Source organism: Narcine bancroftii, chromosome 4, assembly GCF_036971445.1.
Source record: "Narcine bancroftii isolate sNarBan1 chromosome 4, sNarBan1.hap1, whole genome shotgun sequence".
Taxonomy (NCBI): domain Eukaryota; kingdom Metazoa; phylum Chordata; class Chondrichthyes; order Torpediniformes; family Narcinidae; genus Narcine; species Narcine bancroftii.
The window spans coordinates 252,887,642-252,909,876 of NC_091472.1; the positions used below are offsets into that span (position 1 = coordinate 252,887,642).

The 22,235-nt window shown below is 45.2% G+C and overlaps 1 protein-coding gene and 1 long non-coding RNA gene across 2 annotated transcripts in view; both read right to left on the reverse strand.

Annotated features, from left to right (window-relative positions):
- fam171b (family with sequence similarity 171 member B) overlaps positions 1-20,982 on the reverse strand; it is a 50,110-nt gene extending 29,128 nt beyond the window's left edge. Inside the window, exon 1 of the mRNA XM_069934769.1 lies at positions 20,693-20,982. Coding sequence (XP_069790870.1) covers positions 20,693-20,876 — 184 coding nt within the window. The 5' untranslated portion in view covers positions 20,877-20,982. The remainder of the gene's footprint in view (positions 1-20,692) is intronic.
- Positions 14,612-16,081, reverse strand: LOC138761867 (uncharacterized). Its single transcript, XR_011356552.1, has 3 exons — positions 16,050-16,081; positions 15,024-15,071; positions 14,612-14,727 (listed from the first exon to the last, which is right to left on the reverse strand). It is a non-coding gene; the product is annotated as an uncharacterized lncRNA (long non-coding RNA).
- Positions 20,983-22,235: the final 1,253 nt, after the last annotated feature.

Below are 22,235 nucleotides of genomic sequence, written 5' to 3' on the forward strand. Positions count from 1 at the left end.
AGGTAAATCATGGTGCAACAGGAAAGGCTCCTCCAAGGCCAGTATGCCCGGTAAGTTTACCCACTTCACAGGAGGGTTGGCAGTGTGAAAGGGGCTACTGAATCTCCCTCATCCTCACGGACCACCCCCCCCCCCCCCCACCACCAAAACCTCCGCATCCAACACATTATCCACTGGAATTTCCAGCACTTACTACAGGATCCCACCACCAGACACATTTTTCCTTCTCCTCACCCCTTGGCCTTCCAATAAGTACCGCTCCCTCCGGGATTCCCTCGTGCACACATCCATCCCCACCCCTGGCATTTCTCCTGTGCCCACAGGAGGTGCAACACTTGCACCCACACCTCCTCCCTCAACCAGGTCTGGGGTCCCAACAGGCCTGTCAAGTGAAGCAACACTTCTCTTGTACATCCACAGGACTCATTTACTGCATCCAGTGCTCCCTTTGTGGCATTCTCTATATTGGAGAGATCGGTCACAGATTGGGAGATCACTTTGCTCACCATCTCTACTTCGTCCGCAACAACAGTGACCTCCCAGCAGCCAACCATTTCAATTCTGTGTCATACTCCCAAGCTCACATGTCTGTCCATGGCCTTGCGTACTATTCCACCCTGACCACCTGCAGATTGGAGGAACAACACCCTATTTTCTGTCTGGGCACTCTCCAGCCAGATGGCCTGAACATTGAATTCTCTGCTTTCTGCTAAATTTGCTTGCCTTCTTTCCCTTCCCCCTTACCTACACAGCCAACCCTCTTCACCGATCGCTGCTGTCCCTCCCTCCCCCACCTATCATTTCCTGCCTTTGTGACCACCCCTTGCCCATACTCTTTTGTTCGGACACTGGACAACATTTTTCCATACCTTCATGAAGGGCTCAAGCCTGAAACATTGGTTATGTATTTTACATTTGCTACATAAAGGACACTCTTTGACATACTGAGCTATTCCAGCACTTTGTGTTTTCACTCCTAATACATAAAACTTTCTAAGCACACTCATAGAGCCACCTGCCAACTAGAAGATTAGAAATTTTTTAATCTGTTAATTAATACACTCATAGCTGCTGAAACATCGGGAAGGTTTGGCAAAGATGTGGAATCTTTTGTTATGCTTGGACCAAATGGGACTCAAAGCCCTCATTGACAACAAAGTTGCACCCCACAAGAGTCCTTCAGAGTTTCTCCATGGGTTGGCTGGCAACCATCAAGCTCCCTAGTGTCTTGCTGAAACATCTCTGACTCCACTGCAGCAAACGGTCAAGTGGCATAGAACTCAACGTTGCTCGGTACCTGATCCTGATATCACTGTGTAGTGCACTTCAAAAGAATCAAAGGCTTGTTGATCCAAACCAAGGCTTTTATTAACTAGAAGACTGGAGCGTATCACATGTAGGTCGACCAGTCCAGAATGATCTGGGTCTGGCTAGGAGCAACCCTTTAAGACCTGCCAGAAGGCGTGGCTACACTTTCAGCCAATCATGACCATCTTATACCACAATATATACATATACATATTGGTGATAGAATCCATACTATCACATTCACCCCCTCTTTGAAAACTGACCCCAGGGTGAATGGAGGGCTGTAAAAAAGAAAAGGGGGGAAACTGGTGGGAGGTTAGGGGCTGTAATGGTCGGGGGGACTGATCATCCGGCATGACCGCCGTGGTGCTGGGATTGGGCTCTCTGGAGTCGTGTCACTGGAGGGCTTGTTGGGTGCAGCCACCGCTTTGCTCAATTCCCCAACGCCGTTGTCGACAGGCTGGCCTGAGTTGGTGGGGTGGTGCTGATCCCTCTGTTCGAGCACGAAACCTAGGGGAGAAAGATTTGGAGGAGGTTGGGTTGGGAGCAATGCTGGGTTCGATCCGGCTTGAGTTAGGTCCCTTACTGAGACTGTGTCCTCCCACTCATCTGGGTAAGCATGCATAATGCGGGTTCGCATGGAGCAGCGTCACTTGGTCAACCAAAGCGTTGTTCTTTGAGTATCAGGAGGACAGACCCGGAACCGTGATCTATGCCGTCATGATTGTTCCCAATTTGGATTTCCTCGGGAAAGAGAACATCCTTTCATGGGAAGTGGAATTGGTCGCGGTGCATAGGAGGGAGCGGATGGAGTGTAGGGTGCTAGTGAGCACGTCCTGCCAGTGAGTGGTGGGGAGGCCTTTGGACCGGAGGGCAAACGTAACCGCTTTCCAGACGGTGGCATTCTTTCTTTCGACCTGCCCATTACCACCTGCGTTATAGCTGGTGGTCCTGCTCAAAGCAATACCACACTCCAGAAAGTACTGCCGCAGCTCGGTGCTCATAAATGAGGACCCCTGGTCACTGTGGATGTAACTGGGGTCCCCGAAGATGGCGAAGATGCTGTGCAGGGCCTCTATTACTGAAGAGGTGGTCATGTTCAAGCAGGGCACAGTGAACTGGAAGTGAGAATACTCATCGATCACCGTAAGAATGTAGGTGTTATGGTTGGTCGACGGTAGGGGCCCCTTGAAGTCCACGCTTAGACATTCAAAGAGTCGGGTGGCTTTGATGACGTGGGTGTTCTCCGAATGGAAGAAGTGGAGCTTGCACTCAGCACACACCGGGCAGGCTCAGGACGGAGCGAATCTCCTCCACCATGTAGGGAAGGTTGTGAGCCTTAACAAAGTGCGCGAACCTCGTGACCCCTGGATGACAGATCTCCTGTTGAGTCTCTGCAGCCTGTCCAGTTCTATGTTGGTGCAAGTCCCCATGGAGAGTGCATCTGGCGGGTCGTTAAGTTTACCAGTATGTCATAATTGAAGGTGGAGAGTTTGATTCTCCACCTAGCGATCTTGTCACTCTTGATCTTACCTCGCTTGGGTATTGCTAAACATGAACAAGACCGCACAGTGGTCGGTCAGCAGTGTAAAGCGCCTGTCAGTGAGATAGTGTCTCCAACGACGTACTGCCTCAACTATGGCCTGGGTCTCCTTCTCGACAGAGGAGTGTCGGCTCTCAGGGCCCTGGAGGGTCCTGGAGAAGGCTACCGGCCAGCTAACCTGGTTCAAAGTGGCCGCTAGTGCAAAATCGGATGCATCACTCCCTACTTGGAATGGAATGGACTCGTCGATGACGTGCGACGGCGATGTCCAATTTGATACGGTCGAATGCCGCTTTGGCTTCGGTTGACAGGGGGAAGGAGGTGGTCTTGATAAGTGGCCATGCCTTTTTGGCATAGTGTGGAACCCATTGGGCATAGTACGAAAAGAAACCCAGGCAGCGTCTGAATGCCTTTTTGGTGTGGGGGGGGGGGCAAGTACATGAGGGGATGCATGCGATCAGTGTCTGGCATTACCACCCCATTCTCCACCACACAACCTAGAATTGCAAGCCGAGTGGTCCAGAAGACACACTTGATGAAATTGTAGGTTAAGTTCAGCCGAATCGCATTCTGAAAAAAATTCTTGAGGTTGGCATCATGGTCCTGCATATCATGGCCACAGATGGTGACATTGTCCAGATACGGGAAAGTAGCTGTTAGCCCGTTTCTGGTCTACCATCCGGTCCATTTCCCGCTGGAAAATCACGACACTATTCGTGACCCCAAAGGGTACCCTGAGGAATTGATACACTTCGAAGGCCGTGCAAAGTCTGTCTTTTTGGCGAATCGGGAGCTGGTGATAGGCCAAACGCAAGTCAATGGTGGAGAACACACTGTATTGGGCGATCTGATTCACCACATCCATGATCAGTGGGAGGGGGTATGCATCCAGAAGTGAGAAGCGGTTGACTGTCTGGCTGTAGTCAACCATCATCCGCAGTTTCTCCCCATTTTTAACCACCACCTCCTGGGCCCTCCAGGGACTTGAGGTGAGTTCGATAATGCCCTCCTCCAGCAGTCTGCACACCTCACTTGTGATGAATTTCCTGTCTTTGTAACTAAGTGGCTTTTGGTGGCCACTGGTTTCCAGCCAGGGGTGAGGTCTGCGAGGAGTGCTGGAGGAGTGACCCGGAGGGTGGAGAGGTTACAAGTGGGGCGCGGGGGCTGGTGGTGTGGGTTGTGTGGGCTGTCATTGGCAGGAGGCCTCTGAGGTGGAGTGGTTACAAACAGAGAGTGGGGAATGGGACCCCCCATAGTGCAGGGAAACAGTTTGGAACTGGCACTGAAAATCCAGTCCCAGCAATACGGGACCACACAGTTGGAGGAGGACTAACAGTTTAAAAATCGGTAAATCTGATGCCCTGGACTTTCAGGGTCACCACGCAATATCCCTTTACCCCAATCAAGTGTGATCTGGTCGCCAATGAAATCTTCTGGTCAGTGGGGAGAATAACGAGTCTGCAATGGTGGGCCAGGTCTGGACGGATAAAACTCTTGGTTGACCCAGAGTCAAATAAGCAATTGGTATGGTGTCCATGCAGTTTAATCAGTTCCATTGCTTTTGTAAGGGGATGGGGGCAGTCCTGGACCAGGGTCACTGATGCAGAGACCTGTGCTGGGAACAGTGGAGTCTTACATGATGACGTCACACAGCGCCGGGCCTGAAATGCACTACATGTGCTTGGTGACATCACAGAAGCAGTCGGGCTGGAGCTGTCAGCATGGAGGAGCTGGGGCTGCTGCCTGCAGCCTGCTGGGGGTGTCAGCCAGCCAACAGTAAGTGCTGGGGGTCACTGCTTGCAGTCAGCAGTGGTGGGGCAGTCAGGCAGTGGTAACGGCGGTGGATACCGGGTCGACAGCGTCAGCAGCAGCGGGTCCCTGGTCAGCAGCGGCGGTAGCGGCAATGTCAGCGGCGGGTACCTGGTTGGCAGTGTTGGTAGCAGTGATGGCAGCGGTCGTTGAAGTCGGGGCTTGGGCCTGGGCAGTCGTTGCTCCGTGTGGGAGGTCTAAGTATTCCAACATCATCGCGGTGAGAGTGGGCTGTACCTTCCGTGCTTGACACCTGCCCCGTGACATTAGGCGCTGCTGCGCGGTGGAGCTCTCGCTCTTATTGGACAAGAGCTCTGAAGAGATGCTTGAATGGGAGGGTGACGGGCCTTACATGAGGCGCTGTGTTTGACGGTGGCCATTTTGGAGTGAGACTACAGCAAAATGGCCTTTTTTAAGGCACTTCTGGCACCTGGCTTTCCTCGCTGGACACTGGGACCTGCTGTGCTTATCCCTCCCACAGAAGTAGCACTTCAGGGTCGCATCAGGCAATGTAGCGGTGGCCAACAGGCCATCGGTGGGCCGTGGTAGTAGGGTTGAGGGAGGGCATCCTACTCACTTCATAGCTTGGGGTCCAGTCCTGAGAGTAAGCGTCCATACTTAAGACCGCATCCTCCATTGTCTCTGTGATCCAGATCACGTCCTCTAGGTTTTCTCCCCCGTGCTCTAGCAGGTGCTGCCTCACCTCATTCGATCAGGCCCGGCCACGTAAGCATCCCGAATTAGATAGACGGTGGTCTCAGCAGCAGTTCTGTCTGAGCAGGCACAGGCTCTGCTCAGTGCCCTTAGTGCTTGGCTATAAGCTCTACAGGACTCACCAGGCAGTTGCCTCCTGGTCGCTAGTTTGTACTGGGCGTAGACCCTGTTTACCGGTTGCTCGTAGAGTCCTTTCAACACCTTCATGGCTGCAGCGTAAGTGGCTTCATCCTGGATGCTCTCATAGACTCTCGGGGACACCACAGACATCAGTACTAGTAGTCGATGACCGTCCTCCTCCAAGGCAGGGTCAGAGTGTTGTAGGTAAGCTTCGAAACATCTCACCAAGTGCTTAAAGTCATTTGAAGCTGTAGCCGACTGCAGGTCGATGTTGAGGCATTCCGGTCGCAGCATACGCTCCATCCCTTGAAAACTTTCTAGTTAATAAAATTGTAGTTCACGTCGAAAGAATCAAAGGCTTGTTGATCCAAACCAAGGCTTTTATTAACTAGAAGACTGGAGCATATCACATGTAGGTCGACCAGTCCAGAATGATCTGGGTCTGGCTAGGAGCAACCCTTTAAGACCTGCCAGTAGGCATGGCTACGCTCTCAGCTAATCACAACCATCTTATACCACAATATATCTTTCTTTCTTTGGCTTGGCTTCGCGGACGAAGATTTATGGAGGGGGTAAAAAGTCCACGTCAGCTGCAGGCTCGTTTGTGGCTGACAAGTCCGATGCGGGACAGGCAGACACGATTGCAGCGGTTGCAAGGGAAAATTGGTTGGCTGGGGTTGGGTGTTGGGTTTTTCCTCCTTTGCCTTTTGTCAGTGAGGTGCACCTCACCACAATATCTTTGGCTTGGCTTCGCGGACGAAGATTTATGGAGGGGGTAAAAAGTCCACGTCAGCTGCAGGCTCGTTTGTGGCTGACCAGTCCGATGCGGGACAGGCAGACACGATTGCAGCGGTTGCAAGGGAAAATTGGTTGGTTGGGGTTGGGTTTTGGGTTTTTCCTCCTTTGCCTTTTGTCAGTGAGGTGGGCTCTGCGGTCTTCTTCAAAGGAGGCTGCTGCCCGCCAAACTGTGAGGCGCCAAGATGCACGGTTTGAGGCGTTATCAGCCCACTGGCGGTGGTCAATGTGGCAGGCACCAAGAGATTTCTTTAGGCAGTCCTTGTACCTTTTCTTTGGTGCACCTCTGTCACGGTGGCCAGTGGAGAGCTCGCCATATAATACGATCTTGGGAAGGCGATGGTCCTCCATTCTGGAGACGTGACCCATCCAGCGCAGCTGGATCTTCAGCAGCGTGGACTCGATGCTGTCGACCTCTGCCATCTCGAGTACCTCGACGTTAGGGGTGTGAGCGCTCCAATGGATGTTGAGGATGGAGCGGAGACAACGCTGGTGGAAGCGTTCTAGGAGCCGTAGGTGGTGCCGGTAGAGGACCCATGATTCGGAGCCGAACAGGAGTGTGGGTATGACAACGGCTCTGTATACGCTTATCTTTGTGAGGTTTTTCAGTTGGTTGTTTTTCCAGACTCTTTTGTGTAGTCTTCCAAAGGCGCTATTTGCCTTGGCGAGTCTGTTGTCTATCTCATTGTTGATCCTTGCATCTGATGAAATGGTGCAGCCGAGATAGGTAAACTGGTTGACCGTTTTGAGTTTTGTGTGCCCGATGGAGATGTGGGGGGGCTGGTAGTCATGGTGGGGAGCTGGCTGATGGAGGACCTCAGTTTTCTTCAGGCTGACTTCCAGGCCAAACATTTTGGCAGTTTCCGCAAAGCAGGACGTCAAGCGCTGAAGAGCTGGCTCTGAATGGGCAACTAAAGCGGCATCATCTGCAAAGAGTAGTTCACGGACAAGTTTCTCTTGTGTCTTGGTGTGAGCTTGCAGGCGCCTCAGATTGAAGAGACTGCCATCCGTGCGGTACCGGATGTAAACAGCGTCTTCATTGTTGGGGTCTTTCATGGCTTGGTTCAGCATCATGCTGAAGAAGATTGAAAAGAGGGTTGGTGCGAGAACACAGCCTTGCTTCACGCCATTGTTAATGGAGAAGGGTTCAGAGAGCTCATTGCTGTATCTGACCCGACCTTGTTGGTTTTCGTGCAGTTGGATAATCATGTTGAGGAACTTTGGGGGACATCCGATGCGCTCTAGTATTTGCCAAAGCCCTTTCCTGCTCACGGTGTCAACAATATATACATATACAATATATACATATACACATTTGTGATGGAATCCGTACTATCACGCACTGCAAACTGTATGCAAAAGTGAACTCAATCTTACTCGAGAGGCATTAAGACAGAGGTTTTGGTTGTTTCTTTTCATTTGTATTAAATTAGATTTGTGCGTAGATCTGTAATTTACTTTATATTTAGTGTGAAAGTTACTTAAACTTGTCTTTCATGACCAATTCTGTTGTTTGAAAGGAACCCAGAAGAACCAAAATCATGTTTTGATTTAATGTGGAAATCCCCAAGTTTCTGATCAACAGGCCCTTCAGCCCACTTTGTTAGTGGAAAACAGGGGTAAAACAAACTAAAATTTTGCTGCTTGAACATGATAAATATCCCTCTCTTCTCTGTCTATTCATGTGTCTCTCTAGAAGCTAGTTGCACATCACAGCTGCTGGCCTGCAGGAATTTAACTTAACTGATGCACTAATGAATTAGGGGATTCTTGGCAGGGAGATCCGTTATGGACAGAGCCCACTATCATCTAGGTCAATGGTGAGTGCTAAAGCTTTGCCACTGACTCCTGATTTTAGACGACTGTACATTCCCAGCAAGTTTATGCTTTCATATGGAGTACCTCCTGCTTTTCCTTCTACCTCCCCCATTAATCCATCTTATGTCCTTAGAATTGTTTTGTGCAGCTATATAGTCTTATAAACATTTATTTTAAAGTTCTGACTCAAATAATTCTGAACATAATTGAGATTTTTCATTGATGGAAGTACACCAATGATTTTCTGTGAGCTATTGGTTCACTCGTGTTCTTTCACCCCTCACAAAACCAATCTAATCCTCTCCAGGCTTTCAGACAGACACTAGAAATCTGCTTCCCACTAGCGGTCAGATTTGTTTCCCCAACAGCATGACTCAATTTCCAAAGCCGAGGATGGACTATCTTCAAATATTATCTTTTTTTAAAAAAACCAAAGATGGAATAAATGTTATGTATTTCCTCCATTTTTATTTAAATTCCAGGATAGGATTAAATGACAAATCAGACAACTGCCAGATTCTAAATTGACCAGTGGGAGCTGAGTACCAAATGAAATGCAAAAAGTTACTGCGAAGTAGAAAAACGGTTTCTCAAACAAAATAATTTTTTGTGTTTGTGAACAAATCTAGGTTCTGCTACATATTCAAAACTATTCAAGCATATTAAACTAATTGTATTCTGGGTTGACTGCATTCTCATTGACTGTGGACAAGCTGTGCTTGAAGCTGGTACATTCAAATGGTTGAGTGGGTTTAGGGAACAAGGATAGGCAGTGGGCATTTCAACATGGAGAAGTCTCTTATCCAACAGGGGGAGGGGGGTGAGAAACGGCAAGGTGTCACAGTGGTGGTAATGAGGCATTGAGAGAACAAATGTAACAAGATAACTGACATTATGAGTGTAAAAAGTCTTGAATGGTTTTCTGGTTTGTAAATAATTTATTGTGAATAAAGTACATTTTTGGTTAAAAGATTGTGGTGACCAGTGAATTCACTAGGCAACAGAAACTAGCAGGATATACACCAGCTCTGGTTTAGAACCAAATCCTGCATTATCAAATGAACATTGGTATAGAAATCAGAAGCAATTCAACAAAAAAAACAAAAGGAAAAATGCAGACCTGACCATTTTGTAACATCTCTCTTTATTTTAATTGCAGCTAAATAGTTTTAGATAACTCCTCCATATCTTGAGGGAGTTGAAAGAGTCACTGTACACTGAATTATGGAATAAAATTGATTATCAGACAAGTGCAAAAGCTAAGATCTCAATGAAAACACCTTTATATCAGAATGAACTTTTTTCTTTCACTGTAGATAATCATTTTCTGAAAGTTTGGAACCAAAAGGAAATTTTAAAAGTTGAAAACTGTTTTGAAGCTGGGAAATTTTTGTCCTTTAACCGCATGAAAGATAAATTCCAAATTTCTTCAAATACTTTTTTTTTGTTAATATCAAGTTTAAAAAAAAAGTTACTAGAACAATTAGGTCATGATTTAAAACTACCTAGACAGTCTTCTTTAGAATTACTACTTACTAAAGATGATCGATAAAATTTATTTCTGAAATGTATAAGTTGTTACAAAATAAATTGCCTAAACCGATCTTCATAAATCAAGAATGAAATGGGAAGTGGATTTAGATGGACAGATTGATGAAAATGTTTGGAGAAATATGTGTAAAGATAGTATGACGAAGGTAATAAATGTACGTTAAAGATTAGTGCAGTACAATTTCTTACATCAACTGTATTTGACTCCGTTGAAATTGAGAAATTTCCAGTTTAGTTCTTCAGATGTGGCCAAGAGGTCGGTTCTTTTCTTCATTCGACATGGACCTGTCCTATGGTTAAAAGTTTTTGGTTGCAAATTAAATTATTTTTAGAGCAGATATTAAAAATAAATTTACCTTTTGATCCACTGTTGTTTTTACTAGGATATACAAAATCAATAGCTTTAAGATTGAAATTAAATATGTATCAAATTGAATTTTTGCACTTACCATTGGTAGTTTCTAAAAAGTGCTTAGCTATTACATGGAAATCGGATTTGAATTTAGGGATGAAAGCTGGCACAATGAAATGAAAGCCTGTATTCCTTAAGAAAAAGATTACATACAATTTGAGAGATAAACTTTTTTTTATTAAAGTTTGAAAACTATTGATGTTAAAATGTGAGGTCCCAGACCACTCCAGTGGACGTTTCCACTCCTGCAGCCAAGAAGCTTTTAAGTTATAAAATTGTAATATTAAATCATGATCTCCTTTCCCTTTCTTTGTAGTTGGGACAGGGAGGAGGGAGGGTATCATTTGGGAGCTTTGGGAGGTGGGGGGGTGGTTATATGTAAAAATGATTAATCACACTATGCATATACTTAATTGTAGAAACTATTGTTATGTTCAATTTTAACTAAAATATTAAAATAGAGTCACTGTGCAATGTTTACTTTTGGATTAATCCATCAATATGTGACCAATATACTCATTGGTTTAATATTAACGGTCTCCAATTTATTAAAAAAAACACAATACAGGCATGAATTAAAGGGTCCAGTCAGAACTGCTTAAGGCAATAGAGGGAGCAGGGATTAGCATTTAATATAACTATTAGTGTTGGAAGAATCAAATATGCATGTGAGAAATATATTACCACACAACAAAATACAACAGAGAAATAAAGAAATTGACAATGAGGAAATAAAAACTGATTAACCATCACAATACCACAGGACAAGTAGCAAATCCCAGGAACACTCCCAATCTTTCTCACCATTCCTCAGGAAATGGGTAATATCTGCAACTGAAAATTATATTTGTACCAAATGAGAACCCATGCTAACTGGGCAAACACTAAGCTGTAGAGGACATATGGCAAAAGATGTGGAAACTGAATGACGCTTGCAGAAAGCAACATTTCTCACATTACAGGCTCTGGCATCAACCCACACTGTAGTTTTCCTGTTAGATAGCTAAATCTATTTCTCTCTTTTGATATACATCAACCTACTAAAAAATTCTAATTACATTGATATGACTATCCAGCATAATAAAAACCTGTCAAAATGTTATGAAATTTAACCAATTAAAATTGCAGAATAGGAGATCAGAAGCTACTCAGTATTCAAGGCTTATATAAATTCAGCTGAAATGAGCAAAGCCAATGTCATGTTAACACTTTCCCTGCTGCAGATCCTGTTCTTTCCTGAACCTCTAATAATGTAAATATGCATTAAGAAATTCACTTATCTTAAAGAAAACATATAGTGCCAATATATCCTAAAAATATTTAGCAGCTGCTGCTGTTATCATGCACTTCCTGCTATTTTTGCTGCCTTTTAATGATGAGTCCCACACAGTTGCTAGCTTTTTATGAACTACTCTGTCATGACTAAAATACATGCAAACCTGACAGATGCACACTTGTCATTTCTAAAGAGGTGATCCTCTGACCCTAACCCTCCCCCAAATCATAACACATGAAGAATTGGAGAATCTTACTGATTAAACAGACACCATAATTGCTTCCCAGAAGGGAAGCTTCACAGATTTTCAACTTTTCTTAGTGACAGGAAGGGTTCCTCCATTTCATTCCCACAATTTACTCATATTTTGATTGCTCTGAAGCCCCGTTCCTGACACAATAGGTTTTAACCAACTCGATAACTGCTGCAAAACATGAACCTCTGTTGCTCTGAGACCATTGCTGAGAGCTGACATCCCAGTCAGAAGCCCAAATGCAGGGTAATGCAATCGCCACTCATCCAGGGCACCAGCCAAGCTGAGAAAGTGACGAAATCCCTAGTAAAATAAATCACTGAATGAAGTGAAAATAGGAAAATCTGCAGATGCGCATTACACAAGATGAATTTATCCAACACGATTGTGCATTGTGCTAGAAAATTAATGATAATGAGTTTATTGTCATACGCACAAATACAATTTACAGGCGCATCAAAATTCTTGTATGCTGCAGCTGAACAAATGCACAAGTTACACCACCACAAAAGTCGACTTTAACTTAGCCCAGTAAGGAAAGAGATAATAAAGGATGGATCGATAGATAAATAAGTGCTGTATTCATAGATACAGTTAGTGCAAGAAAAAAGTAGTATTTCAATAGTGCAGACAGGTCCTGGAGCATTTTCAGAAATAACATTAATTGGGAAAACTGCTGCGTCAATACTTGTCCTTTGTACCAGCCTCCTCCTACCCAATTCATCTCTTCCCATCATTCCTCTTCTCTTCCTCCTCTCATCCATATGCCTATACGGAGCCCCCTTAAACCCATCCATCTGCGCCACGAGTGAACTGTGATGGAGCTTCAGCACCAACAACAGTGGCTCCTGAGCCAGCATTTCAGCAAGGCATTCCTTACGTCAGAAGACAGATGTAGACACCAAGGTTTAACACAACAAGCTCGGAAGCCATCTGGAGTGGGGTTGGGGGGGGGGGGGTGGTGGAAATGAGAAAACCTGCTTTCACACATCAGCTGCAGTAAACCTGTCATTGCACTTGGATGACACCGCAGGCTGCTTGTTGGCTGGAAGCCCAGTATGAAAAGAGTTTTGGAATACACTGCAGACCTAACCTTGGACCCGCTGCACACTTTGGTTCCATATCAACTGTGACATTTACCCAGTAAACCAATAGAGTTATGACGACTCATTAGTTTTTGACCCAACACAGGAAGTATGAAATAGCTATCCATTTTTGAAGAACGTTAGGCATGGTGTTTATGACTGGTAGGGGGGTTTACAGATTGAAAATCACTTAAGGTTGCAGCGCCTGAATTATTTTTGGGCTTACAATACAGTAGCTACTGGTCTGAGATCACTAGATCTCACCAGGCAACACCTTGCTCACAGCTATAGGTATAAATATAATTCTCAAGTTCAAGTTTATTGTAATCTGATTGTACAAGTACAGCCTGACAGAGCAGCATTCTTTGGACCTCTGTGCAAAACACACAGACATTTAACCAGGCATAACTCAAATACAGACAAACAATACATATGCAGCAAAAATATTTCATCTATACAAATGAATAAATAAATATTGTTTCATGAATATGACAGTCTTGAATGGACAGTGTGAGCAGTGCCTTAGGTTGTTCAGCATTCTCACTGCCTGTAGGAAGAAGCCGATCCTCATCCTGGCAGTGCTGGCTCTGATATGCCTGATTCTCTTTCTTGATGGGAGCAGCTGGAAGATGCTGTGTGCACAGTGGAAAGGGTCCTCAATAATTATGTGTGCCCTCATCAAACAGCGATCTTGATGGAGCACATCAATGGGGGGGGGGGGAAGGAGGAGGGAGACTCCAGTGATCCTCTCTGCCACTCTTATGGTCATGTGTATTGACCTCCGATCCATTTCTCTGCAGCAACCGCACCAGCCTGTGATGTGGTCGGCCAGGACTCTCCAGTAGAGGCTGACATAATGATGGCTGGTTGCCTTGCCTGCTTCAGTCTTCTCAGAAGTACATTTACTGTTGTGCCCTCCTGACAAGTGAGGAGATGTTGAGTGCCCACGATAGGTCACTAGTTAAGTGAACTCCAAGGAAATTGGGTGCTCTCCATAACAGAGTTGTTGATGTGTAGTGGAGGGTGGTCATTCCTGATCTCCCAACAAAACAAATAATAATTATGCACATATCCATGTAACAGTGTGATCAGGGTTCCTTCATGTCTCTTAAAACTCTAGTGGTCTTGGTGGCCGAGCCAAGAATCCAGTGTGAGCAAGTTTAAAGCCTGAGCACGCCAACATATTGAAAGGAGCAAATATTCTCTCACAAGGTGATGCAGACCTCCAGTGGGATCAAGGCAATGATGAAAGATGGGGCGGGGGGGGCGGGGCGGGGCGGGGCGGGGGAGGCTAGCAAAAGAGGTTTTACATGGAAATTCCACATTTAAGATTAAGCACAACAGATAGGATGCTATGCCCAGACATATTTGGCTAGAGTAAATTAGTTGTGATGCCCCGTGCAGTGCTGATTTAAAATTGAAGGAAGTACTTGTTCACTACTTAACCTCGTTCTCAAAACATGCACCATCATGAAAAACAGCAGAGAAGGAATTGTACTTTAGTGTGGGATTGTATGGGGTTGGGGGGTGGGGGGTGGGGAGGTTTTTAAAACTGCATCGTTCAGTGCAATTCCCTGAAAAAGAAAGATCAATTTTGCTTTGGGGAATTCCAGTAATACCCATCCATAGAAAACACCAAGTTCGAACTGCATCACAACATTGATCAGGACCTGACTGGACTTAATCTGTGAGACCCATCAGACTTAGACGAGAAATACATTATTGAAACCCGAGATGGATGCCAGATAAACTAATGAGATACTGGAGTAAAACAGGTTTGTGACAGCTCCTGTTTTTTGTCAGCTTTACAATGACCCAAGCTTCTATCACTGGAGGCCTGGAACCGCTTACTTAGGGGAAGGGGGGGGGGGGGGGTGCGGGAATCAAATCAGGAAGTGAAGACCTTATATCACTAACTGTTGTGAGGTTAATAATTGCTTGAATATACATTAATAAATTATATATTTATTCTGTTCTAAATGTAGCAATGGTTCGAGATTCATTCACCATTCCACTTCCACTCTGGCCCGTCAGTCCCCGAAACTGAAACATAAATTTGGAGAAAGAGCACCTAATTTCCCATCTGGGCAAGTTGCAGCTTTTAGGATTCATTATGGAATTAAATGTTTGCATGCAACTTGCTTTCTCTTTTCCTGTCTGTTTGTATTACAACAGGTCACTTTTTCTCTCCACAACTGCTTCTCAAAATAGCATCTCCCTTTTGGTTTCAGTATTTTATAGTTCTGACTTGTATTCTTTCTAGCTTCTCATTAATTTTTCAATCAGCCAGCTTCATTCAGTTAGCTGCATAAATGTCACTACTGTGAACCAGGTCTCACCTTGTCAGAAGCATTCCTTCTATCCTATCCATCCTTGCCGCATTCTCTCTGCAATTTACAAATCATGGGATTAATGCAGGATTAGTGGAAGTGGGTGCTTGAAGGTGATTTTGGACCTGTTTATGTGCCGTATTGCTCTACAACACTGTTGACTAAACCAGCTTGTTTTCTCATTTCTGTCTTGAAAAGGTCCTGACAGCCCAAAACATCGATCATCCATGTCCCTCCATGGATGCTGACAGACCAACCAGACCCTCCAGCTCCTCCTTGTTTGCTCAAGATTCCATCATCTGCAATCCTTGTGCTTCCCCTATTTTGTCACTTATTCAGATCAGACAAAGGGCTTCCAAACTGAGACGGCAACTGTTTATCCTTCTGCATAGTGTTTGAAAATTATAAACCAGAAATAAAAGCAGAGGGGACTACACTGCTGTCCTCAGTCCAGTGTGATGGTCAACCCTCCAGCACCCTCACTCTGACTTCTCATCAGGGACAGTTTTCCTTTCACGTTGCTATACACTCTTATTCCACCACCCTTCATATAGTGAAGGGAGTCAAACTCTCAGGAGATTAAACAGCAGGCTCACATGCAAATTGAGCCATGCAAATAAAATGATTTAGTGGGATAAGAAATCAAAAATCAAAACAGTGCTGGAAAATCTGACGAATCAGCAGCACCCGAGGAGAGCAAAATAGAGCAAAGACCTTGCATCAGAAGAATGAGTAAACATCACAGAGCCACAAACCAGGCAGGCATTTAAAATTGCCAAATCCTGGTACAGCAAGTGGGAAGAGCCTACAAACGCATATGTCGCTAATTTTTTTTAAAAACAAAGATGCTCCTTGGGAAGACAGTCAATAGATATTCCAGGGGCTGAGATGCATGTGTTGTTTCCCCGTGCTGATCAAGAGAACCACCCCCCAACGAAACTCTCTTCTTGCAATATGCCCAAGTATTAGCTGCTTTCCTAGTATTCTGGTGGATCCTTCCTGATGCCCCAATCCTGCATTTTGCCCAGAATGTACCTGGAGCTAACATCTCATAGCCCGAATATGGCTGAGATTGTCTGATCTCAGAAGCTCAGCACTAGTCAGTACTTGGAGGAGTGACCACCTAGGAACACCATGTTCTATAGGGTTCTGTTAAGGGCGCTGGACCACGTGCTGACTATCTATCTGTCTGCCTTACGGAAGACAAGGGTTAAAGAATTTCATGTATGTTACATTCTAAATGTAGTATTACATGACAATACTGGAACCTTCACCAAGAACCTGCATTGAAGAGTTCAGAAATGGTTCAGTGCTCACTCTGCCCCTGAAACCCAATTGCAGAAAAATCTCTGGTATCCGGAATTCAAGCAAACGGCAACCCCAAGCAACCAGCAAAAAGGAAAATCAGGGAAATGAATTTTTTAAAAAAAATAATTTAAAATGCAAATAAAAATTTAAAATCGTAAAGTAAATGTTCTCCAAAGCAACGCACAGACCCTTGGTGAAGATGGGAGAAAAATCCAGGCAGCAGAGTGTCCCACCCGCAGCAGCTCTTTGAATAAAATGGCCTGGCCCAGGATGAAGAGACGGCTGATGCATTTCGCCGCTGGGACGACTCACCCAAAGTGTCTCCCTACCTAGTAAGAGTCTATTTTTATTAGTATATTAGAGGTATTAGTCTATCTCATTGTCGATCCTTGCATCTGATGAAATGGTGCAGCCGAGATAGGTAAACTGGTTGACCGTTTTGAGTTTTGTGTGCCCGATGGAGATGTGGGGGGGCTGGTAGTCATGGTGGGGAGCTGGCTGATGGAGGACCTCAGTTTTCTTCAGGCTGACTTCCAGGCCAAACATTTTGGCAGTTTCCGCAAAGCAGGACGTCAAGCGCTGAAGAGCTGGCTCTGAATGGGCAACTAAAGCGGCATCATCTGCAAAGAGTAGTTCACGGACAAGTTTCTCTTGTGTCTTGGTGTGAGCTTGCAGGCGCCTCAGATTGAAGAGACTGCCATCCGTGCGGTACCGGATGTAAACAGCGTCTTCATTGTTGGGGTCTTTCATGGCTTGGTTCAGCATCATGCTGAAGATATCTCAATGAGATAGACAACAGACTCGCCAAGGCAAATAGCGCCTTTGGAAGACTACACAAAAGAGTCTGGAAAAACAACCAACTGAAAAACCTCACAAAGATAAGCGTATACAGAGCCGTTGTCATACCCACACTCCTGTTCGGCTCCGAATCATGGGTCCTCTACCGGCACCACCTACGGCTCCTAGAACGCTTCCACCAGCGTTGTCTCCGCTCCATCCTCAACATCCATTGGAGCGCTCACACCCCTAACGTCGAGGTACTCGAGATGGCAGAGGTCGACAGCATCGAGTCCACGCTGCTGAAGATCCAGCTGCGCTGGATGGGTCACGTCTCCAGAATGGAGGACCATCGCCTTCCCAAGATCGTATTATATGGCGAGCTCTCCACTGGCCACCGTGACAGAGGTGCACCAAAGAAAAGGTACAAGGACTGCCTAAAGAAATCTCTTGGTGCCTGCCACATTGACCACCGCCAGTGGGCTGATAACGCCTCAAACCGTGCATCTTGGCGCCTCACAGTTTGGCGGGCAGCAGCCTCCTTTGAAGAAGACCGCAGAGCCCACCTCACTGACAAAAGGCAAAGGAGGAAAAACCCAACACCCAACCCCAACCAACCAATTTTCCCTTGCAACCGCTGCAATCGTGTCTGCCTGTCCCGCATCGGACTGGTCAGCCACAAACGAGCCTGCAGCTGACGTGGACTTTTTACCCCCTCCATAAATCTTCGTCCGTGAAGCCAAGCCAAAGAAGAGAGGTATTAGTAAGGCTCTATCTGTAAACTTTAGGGGGGGGGGGGGGTGGAGGAGGGTTAATTATAATGGTGGCACGGATAACATAGTCGTTAGCACCACACTACTCGAGTGTTAGTGACTGGGTTTCCAATTTAAATTTTGTAAGTTATGGGAATTACCTGATTCAAGTGAACTTGACATAAATAGGGAGTACAATACAGATTTTTTTTCAAATTATGTTATATTTTATACTATCTTTTGTCTTTTAAACTATTTATTCTTAATGCTGGTGTATTAGTTAGGTATTATAAGAGTGTGTCTCAGGCAACCAGAAAATTTGCATATCTGGCATCTGCAATCCCCATAGGTGCCAGATACCAGGGATTTTACTGTTTTGTAGGACACACACAAGAGGACCATTATTCACTTAACCTCCTCACATTACTGATTCTGGATGTGCAAACATCGACCAGGAAGTAAAACCGAGTTGTCAGCTGAATTGATGAATGCAGGCTCAATATTGACATTTAAGAAAAAAAATGAACAGGTATATAACTGGGAGGGGTATGGAGGCATATGGTCCGGGTGTAGGTCAGTGGCACTTGACAGAATGATAGTCTGTCTGACACAAACTAGAAGGGCTGAAGTTCCTCTTTCTTTCTGTGCTGTCTTGTCTGTGGTTCAAAAAAAAAATGAGGCTGCAATCAAAGCCACAGAATATCCCTCTTTAAAAAAAAATGCCACAATTTCAAACTTGCAATTTTAATAGTAAAATAAAGGAACATATGGACTAATTAATTCATATTCCACTTGCACTCAATGCATTTTTTTCCCTCCTAAAAATCAAAAGACAAAGATACTGTCTGAAGTCATGTTTACATATCTCAGCGACATATCCTTTTATATAGATATGGTGCATCCACATTCTTCCTTGTTTGACTTGGGGAAAATCAATATTTATCTTTACATTAAATGTTTAATTCCTTATCCATTTGTTTCACCTCCAACTCAATTAATTTATTATTTTAAAACTAACCATGTAGTCAGTAGGCATAGATTTAAGAGACTGGCAGACCCCTTCAAATACTGACTCCTAGCTATCTATCAACACCACATAGATAAATATGGCCTGGTTTAAGAAGTTATTCATTCAATAAAGCCTTTTTCTATCTGCCTTTCAAAGGTCTGGTACAAAACCTTGATAATCCAGAATAATTATCGCAGCAAATGTCACTATTTTTCCCTAAACTTTGACATGCAAAACCCCCACAGAACAAAGATCCAAAGCCACAAAAACTAAAAGAAAAATGTTGCATAGATATAATTATCTACATCCTGATAGAAAGCACATAGAATACAGATTTTTAAAAATATAACCACCAATTTTGGTGTCAAATCATTTTAGTTTATCAGAATTTAATTTGGCTCATCTTCAAGGGAATTGCATTCTTAAAACATTTGTTAAATGATTTATAATGTTGAATATATCTTTAGATTGTAGTTTGTGGGGCACATAAACGTGCTGGAGAAACTTGGCAGTAATGCACATAAAGTAAAAACCACTTGAAGTTTTGGGCTGGAGTCATCCTTCAGGAGTGCCAAAAATATGGCAGAAGCTGAATTAAAAGGTGGTGGAACACAGGCCAACATATAATTGGTTATGGGTGGATACAGGTGGGAGGATAGAAGAGAAAACTGCAAAATGAAAGGGGGAAAATGGTCAGAGATCCAACAAAGATAGCTCTCTGATAGAAGGGAAGGGATGGGGAGCTAGAAGGGAGACAGAGCGACAAATGTAAGAGAGAGAGGTGAGGCAGTTGGAAAAGTTGATACAGTACTGATGCCATCTGGTTGGACACCGTCAAGACAGAATGCTCTTGTCTCGTCACACCAGAAAAAATGAAACACTTTGGAATATTTGAGAAAGATAAACACTGGGATATTTGGGGCATTGCATAAATGAAAGTCTCCTTCCAAAGTTCCAACTTCAGGGCTCATCCACCAGTTCTGGGCCTGGGGTGTCCACTGAGTATTGGAAATACCAATGATAGGAGCAAGAGACTCGACCTGTCCTTTTAAGATATTAAAGTAGTTGGCAACCCTGTGCCCTGCTCTGCAATGATGTCCATTCACAACTGGAATAATCCTCTCAGGCCTAAAGGAGAATCCACGGTAAACAGCTCCTTGGCACGGGTCCCCTTTCCAAATTACTGATGCAGTGCTTATTAATACCATCCCAATTAGCTGCTTATTACTTCCATATTTTAACATTCATATTCATAACTAAAACCTCTAGTACTATTTACCAGACAGCACAAGAATTATTTTGCTTTTTTTAAAAAAACCACACACTTTTGGCTGCACTCAACCAGAGGCAATAAAGGGGTTTCTCCTGTAATATCCAACTCTGTGTCAGGGCTCAAACCCTTGCAGCAGGTAGGAGAACGTGCATTTTCCCACCTTCAGCAGAGATTCGAATATGCCAGAGAGAGGGAGGGAGATGAGGCTTTAACCTCAGGAGAGGAGCAAAGAGAAATTGCTTTGCATTGAGCTCATGGCATCAGGGTGCAACACTTACTGGTTGCCCGGGATGAAAAGAAAGCAGATGATTTTTTTTTAAAGAAGCCATCATACAGCAACAGCTCTCTCTCTCTCTCTCTGTCTCCGTCCCGGAGATGCAGCGGGATAACAGGTTGTCATCGCAACAAACGCTGGAGTCCGCCGCCGCCGCCGCCACTGCGCACCTTCCCCAACGCGAGCCATCCTTGACCTGGGCTCGAGAGCCTCACCTGGCCGCCAAGAACCACGTCCGTCACATGTCCAGAACCCGGAGGCGGTCGCGCGCAGCGAGACCCTCACCTGCACTCGGGCCCGGGAGAGGCGACGATCGCTGGCGCAGGCGCTGGCGCTGGGCGGGCAGTTGCCCGGTTTCATTGTGCGCCTCCACGCCAGCCTTTGCCGACGGTGGACCCCGGAGAGAACCGTTCAGCCCATTGCAGCAGAGCAAGGCCAACAGGGCGAGGTAACTGGGTGACCCCGACATGGCTTGAGGTCGATGGTCTCATCAAGGAGGCGGCGGGATCCGGTACGTTGTTCCCATGTTTGTTTATCTGCTGCTCGGTGCGGTCCTGATTGCCTGATTGTCTCTGGAGGGAATTGATTGGCGGGGCGGAGGAGCTGGCGCCCCCTGCAGGAAACTCCCGCATGTGCAGGAACACCTGTCCATCCGAGCAGCCCGCGCAGGAGCGGGAGCGGTCATGGGCAGAGCCCCGTGCTCAACCAACGTGACCGTTCGCAACAGTTTTTTGAACAGAAACCCGAATCGACTCAAGCCCAAGCTTGTGCACCAAGTTAATTACAGAGCTATAATTTTGACTTCAGACGCCTTCCACTAGAAGGTCCTTTAACCTCTTTTCTGCAGCACATTTGTGACTGAAATTTCATCCTATTCCTTCCTCTTCCAATGCTCTCCAGGCCAGCCTCATCTTTGATCCTCTTCAAGCCTCTCATAAACTGGCCTTTAGCTCACCAAAGCATGATGCTCAAATTAAACAAAATCTCTTTTGGCTCCATTCATTGCATATTCCTATGTCGACCACAAAGTTTTTAAAACCGGACTATCACATCTGCTTGCACCACAACTGCTGGCAGCCCATTTTTTCCCAACTCATCATTCAACTTTTCCTCTCTCACCTTAAATGCATGTCAAGTCACCTTTATTTGTCGTTCATGCCATGCATAAGATAGTGTTTCTTCAGGACAACAGAACAGATTTACATAAATAGAAATAAAAATATTAAGACATATACAGTAAAAGTCCACAGTACATTATCCACATATGTTCTGGGAATTCAGGAACCTGATAACTTTGGGGTGGGGGGGGAAACTGTTGCCCAATTTGGACATAAGGGCCCGAGTGCTACCTCCTACCAGATGGCAGAAGGGAGAAAAGTTTACATAAGGGGAGTGTGGAGTCCTTCACAATGTTTATTGTTTTCCGCATGCATCGGGTGTATACATGTCCTTCAAGGTAGGAAGTCCTCTCGTATCTGACATTTTACGGCTAAGAGAATGATTATCTACCCTACCTGTGCCTCTCATACATTTATAAACTTCTACACGGTCTCCCCTCAGCCTCCAGCACTTCAGAGAAAAACAAGGGATAACCCAAGTTTGTCCAGTGTTAATTTACACTTCTGAGCAATTCAACTCATACAATATCACAGAATCATTACAGTTCGAGGAAGATAAAGGCCCAATGAGTCTGGGCACATCAGGGCCATTCTGTCTCTGTGGTTCTCTAAATTATCTTCCCCTATGTGTTCATTAATTCCCTTTACAACTCCCTGATTGGTTGTTTTCAATACCTATATGGGCAATGAGTTCCACATCATCACCACAC